Raw genomic sequence first — 26769 nt, 5'->3', positions numbered from 1 at the left:
TATCAACCCATGCTGTTCTCATTCTCACTCTTTAAGCATAAGAACTCCAAATGATAGTGGTAATAACGAATAATATATGTTATCATACATACACATAACGTATGCATAGAGCATACATGTGCATATATACAACATATAATAATGTGTAGGACATAATAATGTATCACAACTGTTAGCAACTTTCATGATGGTTTCATTTGTATTAACATAGAAAATACTTTTATTACTAGGTGTCCAGCCACACCTCTTAATGCCTCTCAGCCCATGCTGCATCATAAATGCCTAGCAGTGTTTTATACTTCCAGGAGTTACTGATTTTGCCTCTGCAATCTAATTATTTTCTCAAGGTAATAAGCCACATAAATAAAGATTATTTAAATATATAAGTAAACGCATATCTTTAAAAAAGAGAGATACACATTTTAATGATCCACAATTACCCAGAAACCTTCACTATAAATAAGGTCATCCATCGCTAAAACATTTTCTAGCTTCCTGTCAGCCCATTACTACCTATATATTAATGTTGCCTATCGACTTGGAGTCCTACTCAGTCATCCTCATTGCCCATAGAGATGACTCTTTCCATATATCTAAGGCAAACTTCCTAAAGAAGAAATGTCAGCTCTGAAAACACAAATTAATGGTCATACACTGGGTATTTATAGACAGAGTTCTATCCAGAAGTCCTTAATGGTTTCAGAACTGCAAAGCATTTTAAAGTTACTTTCAAACATTAAATTTAACATTTCAGGGAATTTTAAGACATATATAACATTTACTGGAATTGACTGGTAGTTCTAATCAGCCTAAGAGAAGGCCGCAATTCTCATTTCAGATGTCCACACATGACTTCGAGTAAGCTTAGGCCATTGCTTGTAACCTCTTTAAAACAAAAATTAAGGTAGATTGCCGAAGATGAACACACTTCTACCCAGCAGCGTCCATTCCCCTGGCATTGTGGCTCCTCCTACATGGAAAGAGGTAGAGTTTTTCTCTCTTCTGTGAACTTGGGCTGGCCTGTGACTTTAGGTAATGGACTGTGGCAGAAGTGTTGGCGGGCTCGTTCAGAACCTAGACTGCAAGGAGCCTTGCATGCTTCTTTGCTTTCCCTCTCTCTGCTCAGCCACCACGTACGTAAGACTGCACTGGCTTGCTGGGTCTTGAAAGACACATGGCCTAGTTGTCCTCACCATCCCAGCTGACAGTCAGCCAACTCCCCAAAGCAGAGCTGCCTAGTAAACCAGTAGCAGATGTATGAGGAGCCCAATCAATTAGAAGAACTGCCAGTTAGAATCAGCCCCAAAATACCCACAAAACCATGTTAAATCACTAAGTTTAGGGGTAGCTGGTTACACAGCAAAAGCTAGCCCGTACAAAGATCAACCAGCAAGATCTTTGTATCCACCCCCCCCCCACACACACACAGAAAAAGTTAAAGTAGTCCTACAAAACATCTAGGCAAGCCCTCAAATATTCATTTAAACCAATTATTCCAACCATATTACAATGAGATGTCCTACATACCTGTCACTAGGAAGCAACCCTGGGGATTTTTCCTCTCTCTTTGGTAGATCATAGGAATCAATTGGCCTAAAAAGATAGAGGAGTTTACGGTAAAACTATCAGACTTCAATGCCTTTCCTGAGCTTGAGGAATTGATACCAAAACAATGTTATTCTAGCCTCTTTATGAGACGGCCTCTGGATTAAAAACGAAACACAAGTATTTCAATCAAGCACTGCAGAAAGCAGAACTACTAATAGCATATTTTGCAATTTATTCATCCCACAGATGTATACCTGCTACTGTTCTAGGGCTGGGCTAGAGAAGCAAACAAAACAAAGAAGTATTAAATGTAAATGTAAATGTAAATGTAAATGTAAATGTAAATGTAAATGTTTCAGTGGGCAGGAAGGCCACAAACACTTAACATAAAGCATGGTATGTCAGGAGAAGGGGTGGGGAAAAGACACATATTTTAGATGAGGTATTCCGGAAAGTCTGAGAAGGGGACATCTGAGCAGAGACTTAAAGAAAATGAGTAAGACAAACAAATATGTGAGGGAAGACGTCTCCAAGCACAGGGACTGAGAAATGCAGAAGTCCTGGGGCAGGATGCATCGGAGAGTTTCAAGAAAGGAAAAGGAGGCCAGTGTGTCTGGAACAGACAGAGTGAGGGGAAGAGTAGTAGGAAGCTAGGTAGACCACAGGGTCAAGACCCAGCTCGTGCAAGCCTTCTAGGTTACTACGAGAACTTGGGTGGTCTAACACAATAGAGAGCCATCTGAATAGATGTAAGCAGGGAAGTAAGGTGACAGGATCAGGTATACAATGTAAAGGGTTTCCACTGGGCTGCCTGTGTAGAGAATGGATGATAGGGATCAACATAGTGCCTCTGGAGTGGGGAACGGATACAACTAAGCCAAGCCAATTTAAAATACGACAGTGCCCTTCGGCTGTGGGACAAACCTTCTATACTGGTATATTCTGACTGAAGTTTCCCTCTCTCTCTCTGCCTGGTGCTTGCGCTCCTCGGCCTCCGCTGGATGCCTCTTCTGCTCCTGCCCTTCCTGATACTGTGGCTCCTCCGGTGTCCTCTCTTTCTCAAGAGTTAGTTGTTCCTGCAGCTTCTTTCTCTGGTCCTCGTCCGCACCCTCCTTTTGCTGCTGGCTCCTCTCCTCTTCTCCTGCTCGGGTTCCTTCCCGGTCGGAGGACTTGGACCCCTCACCCCAGGTGGCTTCCCAGCTGGCAACGGCAGGCTCCCGTGCAGTCAGAGAAATGCTGTTTGAGTTCAGGACCATCAGTTCCTAGGTGACCAGGGAGAACAAGAAACCCGTCCAAATCTGTGTCTTTCTATGATGTCATAAAGACAGATCTATAGTCAGTTTTAGAGACTTTATTGCAGTTGGCCTGGAATTCCACTTGGAATGATGGTAAAAGTTTCACTGCCAACAAAGCCACGCATGGGTGACAGAGACAGAAGAAGACAAAGATGCAGTTAGAGTTGATTAACACAATTATTTAATGATACTCTAGAGAAACTAAGAGAAAGGTTGAAACATCAAAGCAAAATTCTGACAAATCAAAGCTCACTGTATTTTCCAAAGAGCTTGTGTTAAGTGAACATGTGGCCAAAGCCAGGTGAAATATAGTATCTTCCGTTTTTCAGCTAATTTCACCAAGACAGAGAACACAGCATACTCCAACACTACCTCATTCAAGTACTTGTAATTCTCTCTCTCAGCTTCCTGCTTAGCCCTTTGCCACTCTTCCCTGAGTTTCTCCTGCTCACGTTGATATTTTTCCTATAAGAAGAGACAGCATGTTAGTTAATTAGTTAATTAACAGGTTAATGATGTTAAACAGAATCTGTTTTACTAGCATTTTTTTCTAGCTCTACCATTCATCTCAATCTTTAAAGGCACTGATATTATTTTAACCAATAGGACTTCCATCCCTAAAGTACAAAATAGCTTATTACATTGGGGTGTCTGGATGGCTCAGTTGGGTAAGCGTCTGACTCTAGATTTTGGCTCAGCTCATGATCTCATGGTTTGTGGGATCGAGCCCCACGTCAAGCTCTGCGCTGACAGCATGGATTCTACTCGGGATTCTCCCTCTGTCTCTCTCTCTCCCCTCGAAATAAATAAACTTAAACAAATAGCTTATATCAAATTAAAACACAGTCTGAGGGAAGGGTAGATACTCAGAATTGAATCTATAGCCACCCTCTACCACAGCTGTAATTGATTAGAGCCCCGTGCTAGCAAGAGGGCTGGATTTCTCTGCAACAGAATAAGCACACAGCGTAAAGGGTGTTAAGTCCTTACAACCCATACACTTCCCACATGTAAGAATTCCACAAAACTGTAGTGCCTCATTCTAAAACATACACGGGGTAAATAATTATTTAAAAAGAGGGCTGGGAAAGTTTCAAAATAGAAATGTAATTAACACAAGATGGGCTACCTATCAAAAGATTTGTTAATTATGAGGTTATTAGCTTTTAACGTTTTTTGTTTTTTTTTTTAATTTGCTTCACGATGTTGGTTGACAGGGACCAGTTCCTGGGAGCCCATATATTTCTGCTCTACCTGCAGAAGGCGGTCCTGCTCCTTCTGCCACCGCTCCTGCCGCTTCCGCTCCTCCTCTTGATCCCATGCCCAGCGACTCGGGGCACTGAGGGTTGGAACTGGAAGCTAGCCAGTCAGAAGAGAAGATGTGCAAACAAGGAAGAACATGTGACATCATTGAGTCGTCTACTGAAGCACTCTCGCTAACATGAATTATTCATACCACCCTTTGCCTAAGCAGTACCAGAGGAGGCTTGGCTTTTCATCTCAAAATAGGTCTTTCCAACTTGGAAAGACTGCTCCTTGATAAACTCTTATGCAACTGAAAATAAGCGATGCTACTCGGTGCTAATTCGGTCCCACCAAGGTCACCTTATTTATTCCAAAAACAAATGAACACTACTTACATCAGGAACCACAGAATCGGAGCTTCCTGTATTGCAGCATGTGGGAAAGGAAAAAGACAATAAGTTTTTTCATTTCTGTGAAATAATTCTTTTCAGAAAGTCTTACCAGCTGTTTGTATGCCAGTATACTAAGGGACGTCAACGATTTTTTTTTTAAACCACAGCAATATCTTAGTTTTTCTCTTTAATTTCATCTGCTTGTTTTTTACCTCCAAAAGTCAAAGTCATGTAAAAAGAGAGAGAGAGAGAGAGAAACTGTGGATGCCAAAGGTGAACCCTAGCTCCCGTTTCTAGAGCTGAACTGATGGTGTGTTCTAAAGAGGTTTCGGGGTTCTTTTATGAATAGACTTGGTAGTATCTCACAGCTCAGCCTAATAGGGGGAAAAAAAAGAATTTCAAGTGTTGCAACATCTACAAATCAAAAATTTTACTTGCCACTGTTCAATTACGATGTGACAGCTCCCAATCACATTTTCCAAGTCTCCTTGCTAATAAGCAACTTTCCTTAAATAAGACCCCACAAAAACATGTTCAAGAAATCTTTCCCTTCCCTCTCCTATTACTTGAAGCACAGATATTCAACTTCATGTGTAAGGCTATGGGCCTAGTATCACTCTTTTTTTCGTAGGAGGACTACATAAATGTGGGTCTGTATGTAGGACAAGGATTATAAACAAGTAAGCAAGTTTCATGAAATGTATTGTCATACAGTATTTATTTAATTTTCCTGAAACCTCAGCTGTCTGGTAAATTTATTCACTCGCACATTTTTTTTAAGAACGCTGCTTTGAGACTTAGGAAAAAGTTCTTCCCTAAAATAGCCTGTTGAAGAAAAGTAAGTGAACATTAGAACAGAGCAAGAAAAGCAATTGTTTCAGTTCAGCCAGTTTGGGCTAGGAGTATCACACTGTTTCAATTAAATTACCACAGAAACTCAGGAATTTAACAAAAATGTCAAAAACACGAAGGATACTGACACAAATAGACCCTGCACATGCATGGCTGATAAGCTATTCTTATTTATGGTCAAAAAGAAACCTTAATTTGCCAAAGGAAGGCTAGCAGATCTAAAAAAAAAAAAAAAAAAAAAAAAAAATCCATGAGTCCAGGAAGTATACTGTAAGACAAGTGTGTAAAGGATTTTTGATCATCTTAAAAGTAAGAAACAACAACATTTAGACACCAACAGCACACTACTCTCCGTGCCATTGCATCTCAAATGTTGGCTATTACTTTTAAGTTCTTGATAGCACAGCACAGCTGGAAATGCATTCGTGAGACAGGGCGTTAGACAGACGTGACAGGGGTAAGAAATGCCACACGCATAGCACATAAGGCAGAGCTGCTCAACTACACCAACACAGTGATTCTCAAGATGCACGTTGTTGGAAGTACAACCAAAATTTACATTTGATTTGCTTTAGAATCCACAGAGCACTCCTAGTAACACTCCAGAGCCATCACCCCAATACCAATAAACAACTCTGCTCTTTATTAAGAGCACGGTCCATAACCAAAAATTAGAGTTTTTATAAATGTTCAACAATTGTATGTTGGTGTAATCTAGTAGTATGCAATTTGTAGGAAGCAGTAAGGCGTAAGTGAAGTTCCTCGTTTCTTACTGTCACCCAGTGGAAAGAAATAAGTGTGTGTTTAACAGCATCTCAATCATTTAATTAGAAAACCAAAAAAAATTCACAGGTATACAAAGACACGCAAAGACCCATTACCACAGAGGTAGACCCATGAACTGTAAGAAAAGCCTGACGACCCTAGGAAAAGAATGGAAATGGGTTATGTTGCTTGGTCATGACAGCCAATTGAAAGGCTCAGTGCCCAGCACCACAGACGACTAGGAAAGAGTGGAGAATGGGAACAAGTCGATGAAAGTGCATGAATTGTTAGTTTGGTAGTTTACCTTGTTCAAAAAATTGTGATCGCCTTTTTAAGTTTTTCAAAGAAATAGGTTCAGATGCTAGTTGAAAAAAAAAAAAAAAAAAAAAATCAATACCATGTCATTCATTTTAATCTCTCACCACTGGAAAACATTTGACTAATGTCTGCAGCACTAGTTTCAAAATGACAAAACTGATGGCGATAGAAGATATGGATTATTTCAATGTACAGAGACACATATTTTTAGAAGTCTATACTACATTCGGATTAGTAGAGGAACTAATTATTTCATTAATAAATTCTAGCAGATAGCATCATAGTTTCACAGAAGCCCCATGCTAGATCACACAGCTTTAGAGAAATGGACATTAATATGTTTTGCTAGGTTAATCAATCCAAAGTCTAGAAGTCCAAGGAGAATTGTTTGCAACTAAGAGTTTTCACAGTATTAAGTAAAAAATGAACTGAAAAATAGTGGGGAGGAAGACAAGAAAATAAATTAATACCCAGAGAAAGACGAAATAAAAACAAATGCCCAAATTAAAATATTCTTGTATTTTGCCCTAGTAACATCCACTAACTTCAAGTAAATGGAGTTCAGTCCAGTTAAAAAAAAAAAAAGAGAGAGAGAGAGAGGATGAAAAGATACATTCTGACTTCTACAGATCTGTTGCAAGGTCATGGCAAATGATCATTACACTTCTGTTTATTCATAAAATGTAAATGAAATTATTACTTGACACTAGTCGGTGCTTACTTCTCTTAACATACCCCTCAAATGACAGGCCAGCATACAGTGCCAGTCACTAATGACAAGTTCAGTGTCTTATTATCTGTTTGCTCTGCCTGAATAACTGGTAGAATAGGACCTGGGCATCTTGGATTTAACATCATAAATCAAAAATAAGTCAGGTTAGGGGCACCTGGGTGGTTCTGTTGGTTAAGCATCCGATTCCCGATTTCGGCTGAGATCATGATCTCACGGTTTGTGGCATGGAGCCCCGTGTCCCTGCAGCGCAGAGCCTACTTGGGATTCTCTCTCCCTGTCTGCCCCTCCCACACTCGTGCTGGCTTGCACGTGTGTGCACGCACCCTCTCTATGTCTCTCAAAATAAATAAACTTAAAAAAATGTTAGGTTTGCTTACAAAACTTCTTTAAGAATGCAGTATCAGACAATTAGAACACAGTCACTTGTAACCATCAGAAATTTAACACCAAAATAAGTCATCAATAAAGGGAAATTTACAAACTTGGTTTGGCTTTGACCATTATGAACTGGCAAATGCAGGTGCAAAGCCATCAAACTGCTATGAAGACCCAGCCCGACCAGAGCTTAGCTTCATGGTAAAAGGAGTTTTATCTCCTTTGGGTCTCTCTCTCCCTGCCTATGTGAACCAGATCTTTCTTACTTATTTTGTATGCTTAAGGAATAGCACATAGCATGTGGTGACAATTACTTATGAACAGACAGAAGGAGGAAGAGAGCAGTAACTAACTCCCTAAAACAAGATCTCCCTAGATACTACGCCTGCCTTGTCATTACAAATGGGTACTTTTCACTAATAACTGTTATTGCCATTGCTCTACTAAGACTAGCTGCCTATGAACTTGTCCTTTTCACCACAATAAAGGGGAGCAGGAAACTTCATTCATCGTTTCAGATTTAACGAAGATTCCCTCTGCCAACATACCATTGCAAGAAGGCTAATGGCCTCGGGAAACCAGTCTTTCTTATTTGGCTTAGACACACAGGCACTCGAAGCTGCTGGGCATGCTGCCAAAGCGTTGTTTGCAGTTCCTGAACTATTCAAACCCTGGAACTGAATGCCTTTCCACCTGGCTGCAACTGGATCTGCGTGCTAACCTTTTAGTTTCAACTTGCATTGGGATCAGTTTTTCTTTGCCTCTATTCTGACATTAATTTTTATAATAGCAAAACTTGAATGCTAGCGCTTCTATATTATAAATATAGTTACAATGGTGATGTTTACCTTTTGATTCAAAAGTATTACTTTCATCACGAATTCCATTTATTTCCTTGGATTCAGTATTCTGGAAAGGATAAAATGCCAGTTAGCATCTATTTCCTCAACTGGACTTTGGGTTTAAATGATGCATATCCCATTGGTGAAAATATCTTAATAAGGTGAGTTTTTCAGGATATTAATGTATTTCTTACAGCCTTTTACATAAATAGAAAAAATTTTTCATTATTCTTTAATATTTGTGGAAGGATTAATGACCATCTATCGATAAGCATGAATGACTTTAAATTCAGTCATTCCTTTTCCAAGAAACATGATATGCCAAATAATTAGTTCACTTAGCTTGTATTTATGACTAAGCAACATAAGCACATAAGACTCTTCAGCATTTAAGCATTTCTTACACAATGTAGCAGGAACTCCTTATTGGCTAAAAGAGTATCTTAGATAACAACAACTATATCTAGGGAGTCGATATAAGCATTTATTTGAAATTTTAAATTTAACTGATACTTAGGAAAATGCCTAGACTGTAATTATTTTTCATCAATTAATGTCACTGAATATCTTTTAACCACACATGAAGTCTAACCATCAAATTCACCTACATAAGAAACTAAACATGCTTCATGAGGTTTTAAAATAAGTATAGTAATTGTGTACAATTTACCTGTAAAGACTAAAGAAAGCATAGACAAATTACAGTGTATAATTCTACATTATTACTACTTCATATCCACAAAGATCTGAGGAATGGGCATAATGATGAAGATTGGTAAGAAATACCCATAAAACAACAGTACAGGATCTTTTGATTTTACCATTATGTAACTATTATTCTATTAATAGTAATGCCATAGGATTTACTCTCATTCCTATAAATTATCTTATTCAACTAATGGTTTTTAAAGTAGCATCAAAATTGTTCAAATAAATCCTTTTCCCCACCCACACAGACTTCCTACAGATACTCTGCTCTACACAAATACTCCCACTTCTCAAAATACTTACAGAATGCTGGAGGCTTTCCGAGAAATCAGTCGTTACTGACAGATTTGAAGATTTGTCTGAGTTGTAAATTCCAGAAGTTGTATCAATCCACTTTGTTTCAGGTGAACCTATAATTTTGGTAGCCATACTGGTGAGATTGAGGGTTTTATGCCGTGTAAATGGCAGGGAAGGTTGGTCTCTGCCCCAGTCTGATTGGCACATGGTGATCAAGAAATGAGTACACATAAATGTTGAAGTGGAAAGAACAAAGTTACTGAATGTACATATACAAAATGAACATGTAGAAGACATACAAACAAATCAGGTAGTGTGTGAAAGAAGTCAAGAGTTCTGTGTTCTGACCAACAGATCACCTTCCAAAAACACAAGGGTTAGATGATGTTAATAATGTAAAGACTAGCAAATTTGCTGAATCTTTCTGTAAGCCAGGATAGAGTACCATATTTTGATATCATACCTTAACAGGCAGGGGGAGGCTTAATGCCCTTCTCCATCTAACCTCAACAGCTAAGAAACACAATAATAGAATATATACTGAAAGTTCCTTGAGAATGAACAACAGCAACATGACCAATGACCTACCATGTTCTCTCTCATACCAGTTAGTTATGGTGCTGTAGAGAAAGCAAAATCATAGCGTAATTCTTAATACTCAGCATTATTATATGACTCCCAAATGCAGATGCAATTACAATAGCTTCCAGTTAATATTTGCATTCAAAGTCAGTCTAGCATGTAAATCAGTCGATAAATAATGTAAATTCAGTAAATTTGCTAGTGAAAAGTCTTCAGACAGAATAGTCAAGGAAGTATCATTCAAGACTTGTGACAGCATAACCGCAAAACATCTTGAAGCCAAAAAATTTTTAAAAACGGAGGAAGACGTTATTGAAGCAAGCTGTTAGAACCACTTGCCAAAAACCAGTTCCCGATTTAGAAAGCCAGACAGTGGTAAAACCAACTTACCAGACTTTCCATAGCGCCTGATATCCATTACTAGGTTTCCAGTTTCTTGAGCATTAGCCATGGTCGCCTCCCACTCTTTTGTGTCCTTATATGAAAACTTGGTATTGTTAACAGCAATAATTTCATCATCTACCTGTAGCTGAGAAAATTCTGCTGGGCTACCTAAGTAAAGCAAAATCAATTAAGGAACCAATAATAAAAAATTCTAAGCAAACAAACAACAACAACAACAACAAAATCCATGTTCTACCAATTGCTTACTTAAAGAAAAAAAATGCCTTCTTAATGTCAACTAACCATCTCTTATATTTTTCAGTTAGGGTAGATCCATGAGGTTTTTTTTTACGTTATCAAATATTTGGGTATCCACAATATACAAAGCAGCAAAGGCATTTTTCACTCCACAGTAAGCATCATCATTAACATGCAAAGGAGAAATAAGCTCATCTATTCAATAAAATTTATTACCTTCCTAGGAACAAAGAAAAATTTTTAATTATTTTTAAATTAAAAATGTGAAATATATTGTACTTGAATTGAGCTTCCAAAACCAAATGTACCCTGGAATGGATTTTTTTTTTTAAAAGAAAAAGGAAAAGGAAAAAAGCAAGGCCACTTAAAACTGCTTACAATTGCCACTTGCCATTATCTAATTAAAGTCTTTTTTAAGAACTTTCTTAAAAAAAAAAAAAAAAACAACAGTGTTAGCATGCACTTTTATATAGCTAAAACATGTAAGTGAGGAACTCCTCTTAACAACAGTAACTTTCATTTGAATTTTAGGCCTTGTGGTGATATTTTGCTGAAGACTGCCTGGGACTGACGTGATATAACCCCAGATGGGGAAGGACTTTTGTAAAAGTCCTGAAGCATCCTGAGGACACTCCACGGACAACAGATATATTAGGATGCTCAGAAAACATCAATTTATTATACAGCACTTAAATATCCACCACAGACACAGCCAATCATGGAAAGTTCTTTTTGAATTTCCAGTGAGGTGTTGTTTGGTAGCATTTCCAAATATCAAACCTAAAATTTTGACAAACGAATTCTGTAAAGGTCACAAAACTAAGACCCCACAAAACTCAAATTAATTAGGCAAAGAGAAAAAACACTATCAGTCTCAGGGAAGTCTCGGGGAAGAGGATGCACCTCCTGGCTTTACTGCTGCACTTTTCACATGTATTTTCTCCTCCTACAGCAAACACACTAATTTCTGGAGGGGCTTGTGAACAGCATAGGATAACAAGGGGAAGAAAGTTCAGTAGAGCTAAATCAATGATTTACCTGCTTCAATTGACGCAACGAAGATCCCAGAAAACACCCATTTTACTGTAAACCCAAAGTCAAGACCGCTCCCAGGCGTCTGGTGTATGCTGATTCTCATATCACTGAACTGATCCTGAAAACAAATATGAACCAGTGGGATCAGGTGTTGCTGGCACCCGCAAGGAGGAAAGTCTATCCATGAAAGGAGGGAGGCTATATTCAAGGTACACTTGAATTATTTCATGATAGACCAGGAGCATCCATCTTTTTAACTTGGGTTTAGTAAAACCTTCATTTATATAAATATCAGTGAGTTAGCTTTTCTGATAAAATAAGGGAAAACTTCACATTAATAGATACTTTTCTTCACACCAATACTTTAAATCAGTTGGACATTAATAAATCTTGGGCATATGCTCACCATACAACTGGGTTTACTTTAAATTTTTTTTCAACGTTTTTTTATTTATTTTTGGGACAGAGAGAGACAGAGCATGAATGGGGGAGGGGCAGAGAGAAAGGGAGACACAGAATCGGAAACAGGCTCCAGGCTCCGAGCCATCAGCCCAGGGCCTGACGCGGGGCTCGAACTCACGGACCGCGAGATCGTGACCTGGCTGAAGTCGGACGCTTAACCGACTGCGCCACCCAGGCGCCCCCAACTGGGTTTACTTTATAGACCATTTGCTATTACCCAAATAGGAAAAGAGTAAGAACATAGACTGTGTGCTGTTTAAGGGTACAAACTGGCAATCAGTAAATGAGCCCTTGAGATGTAATGCACAGAACAGTGAATACAGACAACACTGTATTATGATCAAACTCGCTAAGAGACTATAACTTAATTATTTCAACCACTAAAAAGAAAATTATGTAAGGTGATCGAGGTGCTAATTATCACTACAATGGCAATCATATTACAATATATAAATGTGTCAAATTAATATACTAACTATATACCTTAAATGTATACAATGTTACAGATCATACATTTTAATCAAATGGCATTTTTGAAAATAGCAAAAAAATTGTTAACCATTTTAAAAATGCCACCGTGCTTCTAGAAAAAGTGTCTCTGACATTTAACATAGCTGCATAATTTCAAGGGGTTCATTGACACACAATCAGCTAGCTGTGGGGCGCCTGTGGGACTGACACCACCCCCTAAAGAGCGCCTGAAGCTTTGGCAAGGTGTTGTTTGCCCCACAGCCACGCGAAGATCAGTGATGAGGGCAGAGCCTCCGCACAGCTGTGGGACATGGAGCGATGGCACCTCAGAGGAACCACAGGTCAGATGCCAAGAGGGCCCCTGCTGAGACACGCTGAGCAACAAGTCACAACCTCCTTAAAGTAACAACAGCCAGTGAGCCCAAGAACGACGGCCTCCCGGACAACAGCCAGCCTCCACCACCATACCCCATGGCAGCAAGTTCTCGGGGCCACAGACTCACAGCCATTTCCAAAACAAATGTTTTAAGTTTTAAAATATACAATGTCTGTGAACATTTCAGTTATCTTTCATAATTTATGTGTTTCGTTTTGGGTCAACAGCAGATAAGAATTTTAACTTGCCATTCCCAGACTAATTTCAGTCTTTGATTCCAAATAATTAAGAACTTAGACTAAAAGAAAGTTATTCCTAAAGCCACTTAATTTTCCAGAAAAAAAAAAAAAAAACCTACACATTCTCCAGTACAACGTGGCCGTGAAAACCAAATCTAGGGCCAATTGGGCAATTCATAAAGCTTTATGCCGAAGTTTTTCCATCTCTAAAACAAGTTTAAAATCCATGTGAGTATATTCTGAGAAAAACTGATATTATATAAGAATTGAAATAGAAGGCAAGGAAGACACTGAACCAAGAACTTACTACATTCTATGGACACAGAAGTGCTTTAACATTTACTTATCGTTTGTTCAACATACACTTACTGTACATCTATTCTGTATAAAGCACAGTGCCTAGTTCTTGGGAAATAAAGATGGATGAGGCATGGTCCTGGCTCTTGAAAAATAATTATTGAGTCTTCAAGAGTTGGGTATGGAATTATTTTTTAAAAATCTGTAGCTAATGATATAGAAAAGTCTTCATCAGAAAGCTTGTAAAGCAGTTTAAATACAGGAACCCAGATGTAGGTAGTGAGAACACATTAATAATCAGCCTGATGAACACCAATCTCCAGAATAAAGCTCTGCTATGAATAGAAAAAATTACTGGTTAGTTCCAGTCCTTAACCGAAACTACCATACACTTACATTAGAGATGACTCAGTGAAAACAAGCGGTCATCACCACACTTAACCGTCCAAAAAAAAAAAAAAAAAAAAAAAATTCGACTTACAGCCATCTACAGAATCTATTGCTATAAAAGGGCACAGAGACAAATGATACATTAGATATTCAAGATACTAACTGATGTTTTTTATCTTGAAAAATAAAAGATATGATGGTATTCAAATAAATAGTCTCAAACTACATAAAAAGAATACTTTGTGGGAGACAGCAAGTGAACATTATCCTTTTCTACCAAAAATAGGATAAAAGAGAATGAGCTGAAGCTAAAGATGAAAGAGCCTCACAATTTTATTAGACAAGAAGAACGGTCTCACAAAAGGATATTCTTACCTTGGAAAGAAGCCTCTACCTGAACATATTAAATAAAAGGGCAGATAACCACCTCTCAGAAACAGTTAACAGGGAACAGCCTCACTGCGGCTGCCAGCAGCCTGACAGACTGTAAGTGTGTGGGTCCTTACGACTATATACAGGCAAAGGAGGAAAAGAACCCCGGGAGCAATTACAGGTGTTTTTCTATCAATAACCAGGCGACCTCTGGCCTGCTAGAGTCAGGGACTCTAGCAGGAACTTCTCTCTCATAATGATGTTAATTTGCAAGCTTTTTGTTTTTGCAAAACCCTATTTTCAAATGAAAATCTTATGTAGACCACTTCCCTCCCAAACCAATCCATAAAAGTAGCTATAATTTCAGTTTCAAGCTGTAATTTCAGTGGCATGGCCTGCCCATTATGGCAGTCCCATAGGCATTGCTGTGGAATCCTCGGTCCTTGAATTAGATTAGCAGGGGAACATATCTATAATTATAGTTTAGCATAAACTATTCAGTAGTGATTTCAGTTAGGACTTCTACTTCCCTATTTATCTCTGCAAGACACATGCCATGTGAATATTCCACAAACAGTCCATGCTTTTCATGCTTCAGAAGATGATGATAAGGGAATTATTACTGCTTGAACTAGATAGAACCAGAAATATAAATTCTTAGGGGAAATCTAGATTCTTGATGTCTGATAAAGAACCACGTCAAGTGGTTCCAGTTGTCTATGCAGGAAAAGATATGAGTATGGTTATGAACATATCACCATTTAAAAATAATTTCCCTCAAATTAGACACAATTCAAACAGAAATATACACTGAAAGCTGAGCTTTTTAGACAACAATATGATGATCTATCTAGAGTAGCAATGACCACATTTAATTTTAGGATATCTGATTAATTAAGAGTTTCCTCTCACCAAAGATGAGAAGTGGTAGAAAATAGGGTCAGTCTTACGTACTAACAGGTCAGAAAGCTATTCTCCCCAATTTTTCTTTTTTTTTTTTAATTTTTTTATTGTTTTTATTATTTATTTTTTTTTTTTTTTTTTAAATTTTTTTTTTTTTTAACGTTTATTTATTTTTGGGACAGAGAGAGACAGAGCATGAATGGGGGAGGGGCAGAGAGAGAGGGAGACACAGAATTGGAAACAGGCTCCAGGCTCTGAGCCATCAGCCCAGAGCCTGACGCGGGGCTCGAACTCCCGGACCGCGAGATCGTGACCTGGCTGAAGTCGGACGCTTAACCGACTGCGCCACCCAGGCGCCCCTATTATTTATTTTTTTTAATTTTTTTTTTAATGTTTATTTATTTTTGAGACAGAGAGAGAGCATGAACGGGGGAGGGTCAGAGAGAGGGAGACACAGAATCTGAAACAGCATCCAGGCTCTGGGCTGTCAGCACAGAGCCCGATGTGGGGCTCAAACTCACAGACTGCGAGATCATGACCTGAGCCAAAGTTGGCCGCTCAACCGACTGAGCCACCCAGGCACCCCTCTCCCCAATTTTTCAATTAGATAAATGTGTTGACTTAAGGGAAGCCTTACTGAAACTGACAAAATTAAAACACTCTATAGTGATAAGTAACAGAGGAAATGTATCAACTTTGATTTTTGTACACATGATTCTTTTGCATCATTTTTTCAGGGTCTGAGTAGGGTGAGAACGTAGGTGGGTGGCCCCAAATCGTGGCACCACTCTGGCACCAGAGCCACTCTCCTTTGTCAGAGGCACATCTATACCTACTGGCTCCACTTCTCCATTCCAAGAGGCAGGTGGTGTTTCCAGCTCTATGGCTTTAACTCAACTCATTTCAAGTTTATCTCTTTCCTACCGAATCTGTTTTCAATCCTCCTTCCACCAGGCACTACCACCGATTCCTGCTTTCAGAAACGGTCTTCTCTGTCATCCACTATCCCATTTCCCCCGTCTTGTCCTCCATCTGTCTGGCCGCCTCTCACTTTCACTAGTGTGCTCTTCTGCCTGCTCTCCTACGTTCACTTCTTGTTCTTCCCTAGCCAGCCTCCCATCTTTCTGACTACAAGCTTTCCTGAGTTAACCTCTTTCCCTGCTGTGTCTTCAGCTACTGCCTCAGCCCATGATATCCAAAATTAAATTCACGACCTCTTCCTGAACCTACTCTTTTCCACCTCTTGTTTCTCGACTTTGGTCAGTTACATCACGACCTGACCAGATGCCCAAGTTAGCAACACCAGGGGCTCCTCCTCCTTCCCTTCCCACCCCAGCTGCACACAACAGCCCCCACTCTCCACCACACACATGCCTTCATAAAGAGTGCTCCCAAGTCCTCAGTCCATAAATCTATTCTGAATCATCCCATTCTTTCATTGCTCTTCAGGTTACCATCTTAATTTAGAGGGGAGACCACAGCCCAAACTAATGCAGCCAGCTTATCATTGGCTATCCTGCCCCTGCCGTTCTCTCCCTCCATCTTCTACACAGCTACCAGAATTTCAGTCACAGAATATGCCAATTATTATTACTGTGTGCCATTTAAAATTGCTGGTAGCTACTTACTACCTATTGGGGAGATTTCAAACTCTACCTTTCAGAAATTCTACATTTCAGATAACCATACAGCTTCCCTCAAAAGCAATTTGAAGAATGACTTTATCTTTATGAAACAGATATTTCAGTCCCTGTTGGCTCTAAAATTCTAGAGATACAACAAAGTTAACATGAGTTAACACTTGGAGACTTAACTTCACATAAGGCAGTTCTCAAATTGGAGCTTCTCATATTTCAAAAAAAATTAGAATCAGAGAAATTACATTTGTGGCCTAAGCACTTAACCAACCCAAAGCAAGTTATGTAACTTTCAGATCTCAAGTATTTCATCAGTAAAAGTGGGGATAATATCACCTAATTTGCAGTCATTGGGAGGATTAAGTGAAACATTTAAGAGGTACCGAGGTGCATGGCTGCTGTGCCATAATTATTTTCTGTTCCCCATGGAAACAACGTTATATATGTGTATAAATGCTGGTTAAGCAGTTTCCAGATCAACTAAAGAGAATCCTATTTAATGCTCATGTACTTAGCTCTGAAGCCAATAGAACTCAGTCAGCATTCAACTAATGTAGATCCAGGCACTGTGCTAACAGTGATCAGGACAGGCTTCTTCCTGCCCTCCCAGAGAGAAGAGTCTAGCGAAGGTGACAAGTAAGCACAGTGCATGGGAGGAAGCTATGACACGGTCAGCCCTGGATACTATTCTAAAGGGGCACTATCACAGGCTTGCTGATTAAGAAGCAAACATGAAAAAAGCATCCTTCCTTCCAGGTGTATCATCTGGCTTCTGGGTACAACTTTAAAAAATCTGGGGCAATGGTTCTGAAATGTGGATCTGGGTGGAGTTTGGGAGAAGAGGTCTCTGACAAGAAAGAACAGGAAACAAACCCTATGGATGACCAATCAAGGGGAAAGTTATCAAAGTGAATCTGGGAGTCACACTCTCTCCCCTTGCTTCAGCGTCACCCTCAGGATTGCCCTGGAAGCCTGGGTCAGAAAAAGAGGCAGGAAAAGAAACAATACCATAAAAGAAGTACAGGAGAAAAGGGAGTGGAGACGAATGAAATCCCTGCTTGGCAGTGGAGATGGGAAAGAACCTATAAGGACCTAAATTACCTGCTGGACCAAGTTCATACTTCGGTTTGGTGATCAAGGCCTTGACTGCAATTCGAGTCAGTAAATACAAAAATGCCAACTATGTGTAAAGGCTGTGGAGGGTACAAAGAATACCAGTGAAGGAGAAATGGTGAACACTTAGAACAAGGACAAATTCAGCAAATGACACGTTCAAAGGTGAAAAGTTCAATTCCAACTAGGGGAAGAAGAGGTCCTGATTTACAAAGGAAGTGACCCTCCTGGGCTTTGAAAGAACAGGAGGACTTCACAAGACAAACATGGGTAAAATGAGCATTTTAGAATGTGTGAACAATAAGAACGAATATCTGTGATGTGTTTAAGAAAGCATACTAGGTATTCAAGAAAAAGCAAGTGGTGTGGTATGGCCAGGTCATCTATTTCCAATTCTTTTTTCCACAACATAGTGTGGTACGGGCGACCTTGAGTCAGATTGCCTGGTTTCAAATCCTGACTCTACCGCTCACTACCCTGTATGGCTTTGGACAAGGAACATGACCACTCCACGCCTCAAATTCCACAACAGCATAACAGGGATACAAGGATCACTGAGGACTAAGAAATAGCTTGAGAAGCCTGTCTGGCACATGGTAAGCACTCAATAAACAGCTGTTACAGCACTACAAAGGGAGTTGGGGACCAGTGTTGAGGGACCACAGCGCTCTCCTGAGGTGCTTTGAACTTCACCGAACAGACCACAGAGTGCCACTGGAGGCTTTGCAGCAGAGAAATTACCAAGGGCAGCCTGGCCTCCTGCAAGTCAATCTAACATCAGGCTTGCATAGAATGTACAAATACATGTGACTATTTACAAAATATTTGCACTGATGGCGAAAGGGCCTGAGAATCAGGGTAGTGGAAACAAAGATAGAAAAGAACATCATGGGAGATGCTGGAACAAAGAAATGAAAGGACATTACTAGTGAAAGCATGAGTAAGAAGGAGAAAGAAGCCCTGAAGAACACTTACAAAGCTACCAAAACATCTAGATGTTCACCCACATATTATCTGTGATTTTTCTATTCTCTGAACACCTAGAATTACAGAGTTTGGACAAACATTTGGAAGGGTGTTGCAAACACCTCTGACTTATTAGTCATTGGCTGTCCTATTCCCAAGGCAAGCAAGCTCCTTCTCAGTGACAAGAGCAGGTGACGGTACCCAAGATGCTTTCTTCATAGTGCAAGCAACTCAGAGACAGGTACGTCACCGTATGACATATACATGTGTTCAAGCGTTCTAACTGCTTTATTTGGGAAAGCCTAATTTTGCTTGGTAGGATACCATTTCAAGCTTGGAGACAAAGGAGCATAAATCCATTAATGATGAAACCTGGATCCATGCCATGTTAATTCAGGTTCCTCTGAACTGCAATAACCTGGAACACACCCCCACACCACACTTAGCCTCTTGTTCTTAATCCCTGGATGTAGCTAGGCAGCTGCCACCCCGAGGGAGTGACTACCCCCTCATGCACAATACATTAATGAGGCTGTTCTGTTCGGTTTGCTATTTGAAAAGGTGAAGGCAAACACGCAAGTCCCAAGTCCGTAAAACAAAAGACACCTTTTTTCTGTTTTTATTATTCACCCACCAGTACCTTATGTTCTCCGAGTGTATACCACAGGCGATTGTTCTGATCCACTCAAACTTATGATGCTAATGATATCTTTCCCATTCTTTAAAAATGAAGCAAAAAATTTACAACTCATGATTTTTGTAAGCTGAAGAAATATTTTTAGATCTATGTTTGTAAACATGCATGGGAAAAACAAAGACATATGCCTAAATGTTAACAACAACTACCTCTAAATGATGGGACAACCAGTGGCTTTCATCATGTATACTTTCCTGCATTCCCAAATTTTCTCAAGAACAAAGGACTCCAAAATCAAAAGAAGACATAAACTTGTAAAGCTTTTCTGTAGTAAATATACCAGGCCCAATTATTGCACATAGTTATTTCGTTACTATAACTTAAGCCAAGTTATATACTTGATGCTGTGCCTTGGAAAACACATCTATTCCGGTAAAGCACCAGAGAATGTCTGACAAGTCAAAGAATCACACAAGCTCCTCCATGCCAAGGGGTTCATACAGCTATCAACTGTTTAACAAAGGTGTTGTTTTGTTTTGTTTTTTTAAAGAAAAGCTTTCTGTTCTCTGGACAACCAACAACTTTTAACTTACGTGTAAAACATACTGCATTCATTACCTAGTAATTCTCTTGGTGATTTTAATTAGGAAAAACTATAAATGGCCTCCAGTCATTCTTCATCTGATGGCATATCTTGTTTGGACTCCAAATGTTACAGAACACAACTGTCCTACTGTAACTAAGCCTCAATATTCCCTTTAAGATACAAGAAACGGGACAAAATTGTAGACTTTCTAAATCAGTATTAAGTCACTAGATGGTTTATACCAGGAAAGAAATGCCAAGCCCCTAGCGACCAGCATGTAGCATGTGTACCAATTTCCCCTTGTGGTCAGTTAATTTCCCTGAGAAAGGGCTTTTATTACTCACTTACCTGTTAGGCCTGAATCTATAACCTTCCAAGTGACCCCCACAGCTGAACCAGGGACTGCTGAGTACTAGAAGTATAAGGCAGCAGTTGCTGAAATGAGGAGTAGAGAGTAAAACCAGCCAAACCCTAAAGAGACTCGTCCAGCAAGCCTCGATTCACACACATCATAAGGGTAATCTGGATCCATAAACTCAAAGGTGGAAGAGGCCTCCTTCTTCCCAAGATGTGCTAAAAATAAAATGCAATATTTTTTTCCACATTATCAGCCCAGATAATAGTGCCTAGAGGTCAGAAGCATGGTTTGCAGATTGAAATACTTATGTTTCAGAGCAGTGGGTGACAAGGAACCTCCCCAAATTCACCTGTGAGGATCTGGAGACCTCTGTCTGTGGTGAGCTTCCCCCTTCTCCAAGCTCAGACATTAAGTCAGGGCCAGATGGTGAAGACAGTGTGGCTTTAGAAGTGGCAGCCTCTTCCTGGGAAAGCGATGAGAAGGAGGGGGTAGGGGAGGGCAGCTGCATCACACCTTCTCCCACCGCTACTCCCTCTCTCTCACTGGACTTGCTGGTAGCAAGCTGGCTCGTGTCAGGTTTGTGCACAGAGGTGCTGACCAAACTGCTCTGAGTTCTCTTCACATATTCGACATCTCCGTTATACTTCCAGCCATCATCCATCTAAAAATAAAACATCATATTAAGCTTGGCCTTGTTAGATTTCTGTTTAAAAAATACATACACTAAATACTTTAAAACTATAAAAGTAACGTACCTCCCACAGCAACCAATGCTAAAAGCTTGGAGCATGTTCTTTCATGCTAACGGATAGACACATGATGTTTTGGGAGGAGGACTTGTTTTTACAAAAAACCTAATGTAATATATAAATTATATGTATATATATGTGTGTGTGTGTGTGTGTGTGTGTGTGTGTGTGTGTATATCTTCTCAAAAAATTATAGCAGTGCACTCCTAATGTAATGTACAAGAATGGCTGTGTCTCTACACCCTTGCCAACACCAGACGTTTTCAATGTTTTAAATCTTTGTCGGTCTGATGACTGAAAGCTGTACATTTCATTCTTGCTCTAATGAAGTTGAACATGCTTCAATGTGTTTTATGTCATCAGCCATCTGAATTCCTTCTTCCTTAAACTGGCTACTCATTTCCACATGAGTGCTTATCTTTTTTGTGCTTTTCTAGTGCTTATCTTTTCTTACCCATTTGTAGGAGCATGTTAAATCTTACTGATGTTAACCCTACATCTAGAATTCATCTGACTAACATTTTTCTGACTCTATAAATTGTCTTTTGATATGTTAGTAATGAGTCATATATATTTGATTTTTATGCTACCAAATATATCTCTATTTTACTTAATATAATGATTAGGAGTTCCCTGGCTAGTTTATGCAGGTTTTCCTTACCTTAAATATTTCTTTCAAGCTTTTTCTTAGCTTTTAGGATACAATATTGGCAGAAGTAGAAAGAATTTGAACACTGATCTTAAGACACAGAGTTAAAATTAATACATCCACTTTCAGGTATGCACTCCTGCTTCATTCTCAGGGCAAACAACTTCATTTTCTATATTCTTAAAAATCCCAATATAAATAGAACCATGAAATACATTTTAATAACCACTTTCAAGCATAGTAAATTCTAATAAAGTGGGTACTCAGAGGAAACTAGAAAGCTGTTCATAAGGCACCTGAAAATATTCAGGTTAAATCATATGAAATTGCTGTTTTGTAGGTCAAAAAGAACTATTAGCATCTTCACATAGTTCAACCTAATACTTTACAAAAGCTGTATTTGAGAAAACATAACACTAAAAAAATGCTCTGCCTTAGAAAGAGCTTATTCATTCTTTAAAATGTTATCAGTCTTACTTTCATTGACTTTAAAGTTTAAAATAGTTCCACAGAGTTGTTATATTTTAAGCATTGAATGTCTTTTGAATCTAAACCGGCTGGAATTGCTTTATACATAAGTTATGTACATTTCATACATCAAGTAAATGGAGCTCAAACTTCTGCATAAGTTTACCAGCACTGTGCTCCTGAGAACAGACTAAATGAACTGGGAACACATTTTTTTTTTTTTTTTACCGTGTAGGATCTCGGGAGTGATGAGATTCCCCTTGCCTGAGAGCCAAAAGGTCTAGGCGTGACCACAGATGTTAACCTGGCTGTATCAGTTTTCTGGTAACTTCTGGGGAGAGAGGCTGAAATTCGAGTCGACTCGGTTTGTGTACTCGGTGAATGCTGAGAAGACAAAGCGTCTGGGTGTTGTTCTTCCATGGGGCTCTGAGAAGAAAGCTGAATTTCAGCTGCTGCAGCATCCTCTCTTTTTGCAAAAGTTGTAGAATCTTGCTTAGGAACTTCTGCAGAATACGTTGTTTCCTTCTCTTCTACTCTTTCACTCTGGTAACTTGCTTCTGACGTGGTCAGTCTAGGGGAAAGCTTTTCTTCATGCAAGATATCATCAGAAGAATGCAACCTCCTTCTTGATACAACTGCAGATGTTTGATTTCGGGATTCCCTTAGCAGAAAGAAGCACACCGTAACCATAAAGTTATGCATTTAGCACAAGGAGGTAGAGACACACGGGTTACTTTGGCAAGAACATAAGACAAAGAATAAAAAGGCTACCGACTTCACACAATAACCAATACAATGGTAATAGAATAAATACATGTGATTTTTTTAGTGCCACACTTAAAAATTGTAAGAACTGGACTTTTTTTTTTTTAAGCAGGTTCTCAAATACTTCCAAATACTGGAGAGGGATTTTTTTTTTTTGTAAAGAGTTGTTAATAAGAAAATTAAGATATTTAATAAGAGATTCTTCATAAAGCTTTACCCACAAGTTCATAAATCTTCCCAAATTAGCACACTGTAGACATAACTAACTTACAACCAATCTGAACCTTCCAAAAATGTGGCTTCCTTTACAAGATTATGAGCTTTTTTTTTTCCCTGTACACAATTTTAAACAATTTAGTGAAAATAAAAGATTTCCACAAAGGACTCAGACTTCAGGAAGATCAAGTTAGGATATGATTTCACAAGGCTTGAGAGAACTCACATGGACAATTGTTACAGATTAAAGACACCATTCATATTTATAGAGAACTTCATGAAACATCCTCGTCACTCCTGTTTAGTAGGGAATACCTTTCAAACTGCATTGCCTTTAAGTGAAAGAAACGGTGTTTACCATTTGCTTCCAGGGCACAAAGGAGTTTTGTTTAATTTCGCCTGACAGCACATTTCCTTTTTGACATTATCCATAAAGCATATTTGCCTTCCCCATGACCTAGAAATATTCCAAGGTTTCTCACAGCAACTGCTCTACAGGAAAGTTTAAATTGGACCTTTATCCTGTCACGTTGCAGCGCCAAAAATACACCCCCTCCCATTTACGTTTATATTGTCTTCTTTTAAAATATAATTTTAATCGCACCACTAAAACGTGAAAAGGAACTTTATATTTTACACAATTTGGAAGAGTGGGACCTGGTTTTATTTGGCCACTCCATTCCTAAATTCACTTTAAAAGGAGGAAAAGTAGTTTATTTTCGGCACCAATTATAGCCAACACCATCCAATATCACATGTGAATATACAATGTAAAAATCAGGAAGTAAAGCACACTATATTAAGCGCCCATTTGTTTTGTTAATCCAAGTCACCATTTATTACAGCAATACTTTGCTTTTTCTTTACAGAGCAACATACTGAGACTTGAATGTCTATCTGTTTATGGTTTAATATTGGCATACACCTTCCATCACACTACACTTACATAAAATATGGATTTCTAACACTGGTATCTGCAACCATGAGATGCACTCAGCTTTCTTACCTGTCCTGCAGCATTTCCTTAAATGTCTTAGAGCTTCTCTCAGACTTCTCAAGTGCCTGCTTTTCAATTTCTTCCCTCTCTTCTTTTTTCTTCTGCAGATCTGAAGTGTAGCTTTTTCGACGATCTTTCCATTTTGCAAGGTCCTAACAGAAGAAAATCACATCAGCACAGGCATACCTGAATTCATACACACCCTTTCTAGCAGTGGGAGACTGCCAGAGTATCCCATTACATCGCTGAAACTATTCACTCCAACTTGATGCCAAGGTGCCCTAATTTTGCTTTTTATAGCTGGCGTTTCTGTACCAACCTTTATCTCATGTGTCTGTCTAAAAAACCTGACCTAGTAAGATAGACCCCATTACTGTTTCTCCTGCCTCCCTGACCATTTCACAAAGAACGCTAAGTGCTTGTAATTGGGTGCCAGGTCAGAAAGATCAGGAACTGTTTCAAATTTATTCTCATGTCACTCCAATAATCTGTCATGTGAAATGGCAGATTTCACGAGTACAACTGGGACAGAGCTAGAATTGCAATGGTTAAGCATGACTGCACGCTCTTTCATCTAACGTGCACCCAGCTCAATCCAGAAGACCACAAACATGCAGACGCAGAAGATGTGGGTCCCCTCAAGGAACTCTTGGTCTTGAAGGGAAAGAGACTTGTCAATAAAAGTTCAACAGTGAATGTGATGATTGGATTGCACAGGATGGTGGGGGTATGAAGGAGAGGGAGTGGTCAATTGTACCTGAGGCAGGGGAGGGCAGAGGTTGGAAAGGCTTTCCTGGGGAGGGCAGGCTTGAGTACATGATTTCAAAGCCAGTAAACTCCCCCTACTGACAGGGCAATAAGGAAGACCACACAGGAACAAGTGTATCTGTTTCCCATGTTCCCAGGAATAGAAGTCTAACCTAGCTGGCTGACCCCAGGACAATCAACTTAATTTTCCTTTTAAATTAGCCCTAGCAGCCTAAGCTGGTTGTCACACTCAGGAGTTTGAGACATTTTTCTATGTCTCCAAAATAGAGAAATGCCATGTTAAGAATTACTAGTGGCATTTCAGTCCAAACAGAAGCACAGGTCTCAGACTAAACCAAGTTTGCTTTATACCTTTAAGAGTAGACAGGGCCACTCCTGTTTAAAAACAGCCTGAAGCCAATACAAACTACTTCCAAAAAGAACAAAAGCAGTGTACATTTAGTCCTACAAGATAATCAGCATGAATTTTCATCTGACTTGACTTAATGGATAACCCCTCAATAGTTATTTTCATACCCAAACCACCACCATGTATTTTGGCAAAGTGACATTGAATTACTGTTTCCTGATAATTAAATCGAGTTCCCAACTAAAAGAGACACTGGAATTTAGTGTCAGCCAAGGCAGAGGGTTCTTCTTCATTTCATAGACTCTAATCTCTCTGAAAATGAAGATTTACTATCTCTGGCCCTCTTGTTCATTTTAACACTCTGCCCTTCCCATAAAGTTGCCCTCAAACTCTTTTGAGTTTGCTCTGTTTAAATTATCTATTGTGTATTTCTAGACACTCCTTTGGTTTGTAACAATTACCTCTTTCAAAAAAAAGGTCAAGCTTTCTTCCTGCAGGAACAAAGCTAAATATTACGTCTATATCCATATAAACATCTGGATATAGGTCAGCTCTGTGAAAACATCTGATCTTGATTCATATCAGCTACTTTTCCAACCCAAATAGTACTCCTAGTTACATTTCTTATTTCTCCCCAAATCTCTATTAACTCTCAGAGCCCCCTTCATCTCTCCCTGCTAATGCCAAGACTGTTCTGGACCCCCTACTCTTCTGCTTCCCCTAAACTTTGAGCTAAGTCTCTTCTCTTCACAAGCTTCAATAACAGTCATACTCCAAATTCAACCAACCAAAGCAAGTTAACAAGTTAACCATGCTGTAAGGAAGCAGGTTCACATTTTTTAGAACTCATAGCGAATATGAGAAAATAAACCTCCTATTGTATTTTTCACAGTGACCTTTAAAATAGGCGACAGCAATAGGTCAAAAAGGTAAAATCTTTTACAGGAAGTCGATCACATTTTCTATAGAACTGAATTCTTATCAAGGAAAATCATTTCAAGTATACTGATTTTCATTTAAGAGAAGCAAGGAAGAGTCAAATAAATGCATTCTCCCAGTCTTCCCATCTCCCAGTATAAAACGTACTCACATCTTGCCATTTCTGATCTTGTTCTTTTAATTGTGATTTTATTTTCTGCATCTCCTCGTAACGCAGCTGACGCAAGTTCTGAACATCGTCTGCGCTGACATCACTCATGGACTTGCTCCTACGACAAAAATACCCATGGTAACCAAGGTTCACATGACCGGATTAGGGTTAAAACTGGAAGGTTGGGCTTTTATTTGGAAATTCCATCTAAATTTCTGCTGTACGACCTAGACGTTTTACTGATAATATCACAGAAATAGCACTACAGAGATAAATGGGTGT

At 39.2% G+C, this 26769-nt stretch overlaps 1 protein-coding gene across 11 annotated transcripts in view; it reads right to left on the bottom strand.

The window, feature by feature from the left end:
* LMO7 (LIM domain 7) overlaps positions 1–26769 on the bottom strand; it is a 196471-nt gene that overhangs the window by 12280 nt on the left and 157422 nt on the right. For 8 of the 11 annotated variants that reach the window (XM_047848750.1, XM_047851792.1, XM_047850356.1 and 5 more), the window contains 14 exons: positions 26488–26605; positions 24290–24432; positions 22531–22963; positions 20786–21097; positions 11633–11747; positions 10343–10504; positions 9377–9564; positions 8372–8432; positions 6402–6458; positions 4484–4509; positions 4098–4202; positions 3216–3308; positions 2473–2810; positions 1528–1593 (listed from right to left, as the gene is read on the bottom strand). In XM_047848750.1, the coding sequence (XP_047704706.1) occupies positions 1528–1593; positions 2473–2810; positions 3216–3308; positions 4098–4202; positions 4484–4509; positions 6402–6458; positions 8372–8432; positions 9377–9564; positions 10343–10504; positions 11633–11747; positions 20786–21097; positions 22531–22963; positions 24290–24432; positions 26488–26605 (2217 nt within the window). The remainder of the gene's footprint in view (positions 1–1527; positions 1594–2472; positions 2811–3215; positions 3309–4097; positions 4203–4483; positions 4510–6401; positions 6459–8371; positions 8433–9376; positions 9565–10342; positions 10505–11632; positions 11748–20785; positions 21098–22530; positions 22964–24289; positions 24433–26487; positions 26606–26769) is intronic. The other 3 variants (XM_047853442.1, XM_047826733.1, XM_047842262.1) reach the window with 1 other exon arrangement.

Source organism: Prionailurus viverrinus, chromosome A1 (assembly GCF_022837055.1).
Source record: "Prionailurus viverrinus isolate Anna chromosome A1, UM_Priviv_1.0, whole genome shotgun sequence".
Taxonomy (NCBI): domain Eukaryota; kingdom Metazoa; phylum Chordata; class Mammalia; order Carnivora; family Felidae; genus Prionailurus; species Prionailurus viverrinus.
This window is presented reverse-complemented; position numbering and strand designations above follow the sequence as displayed.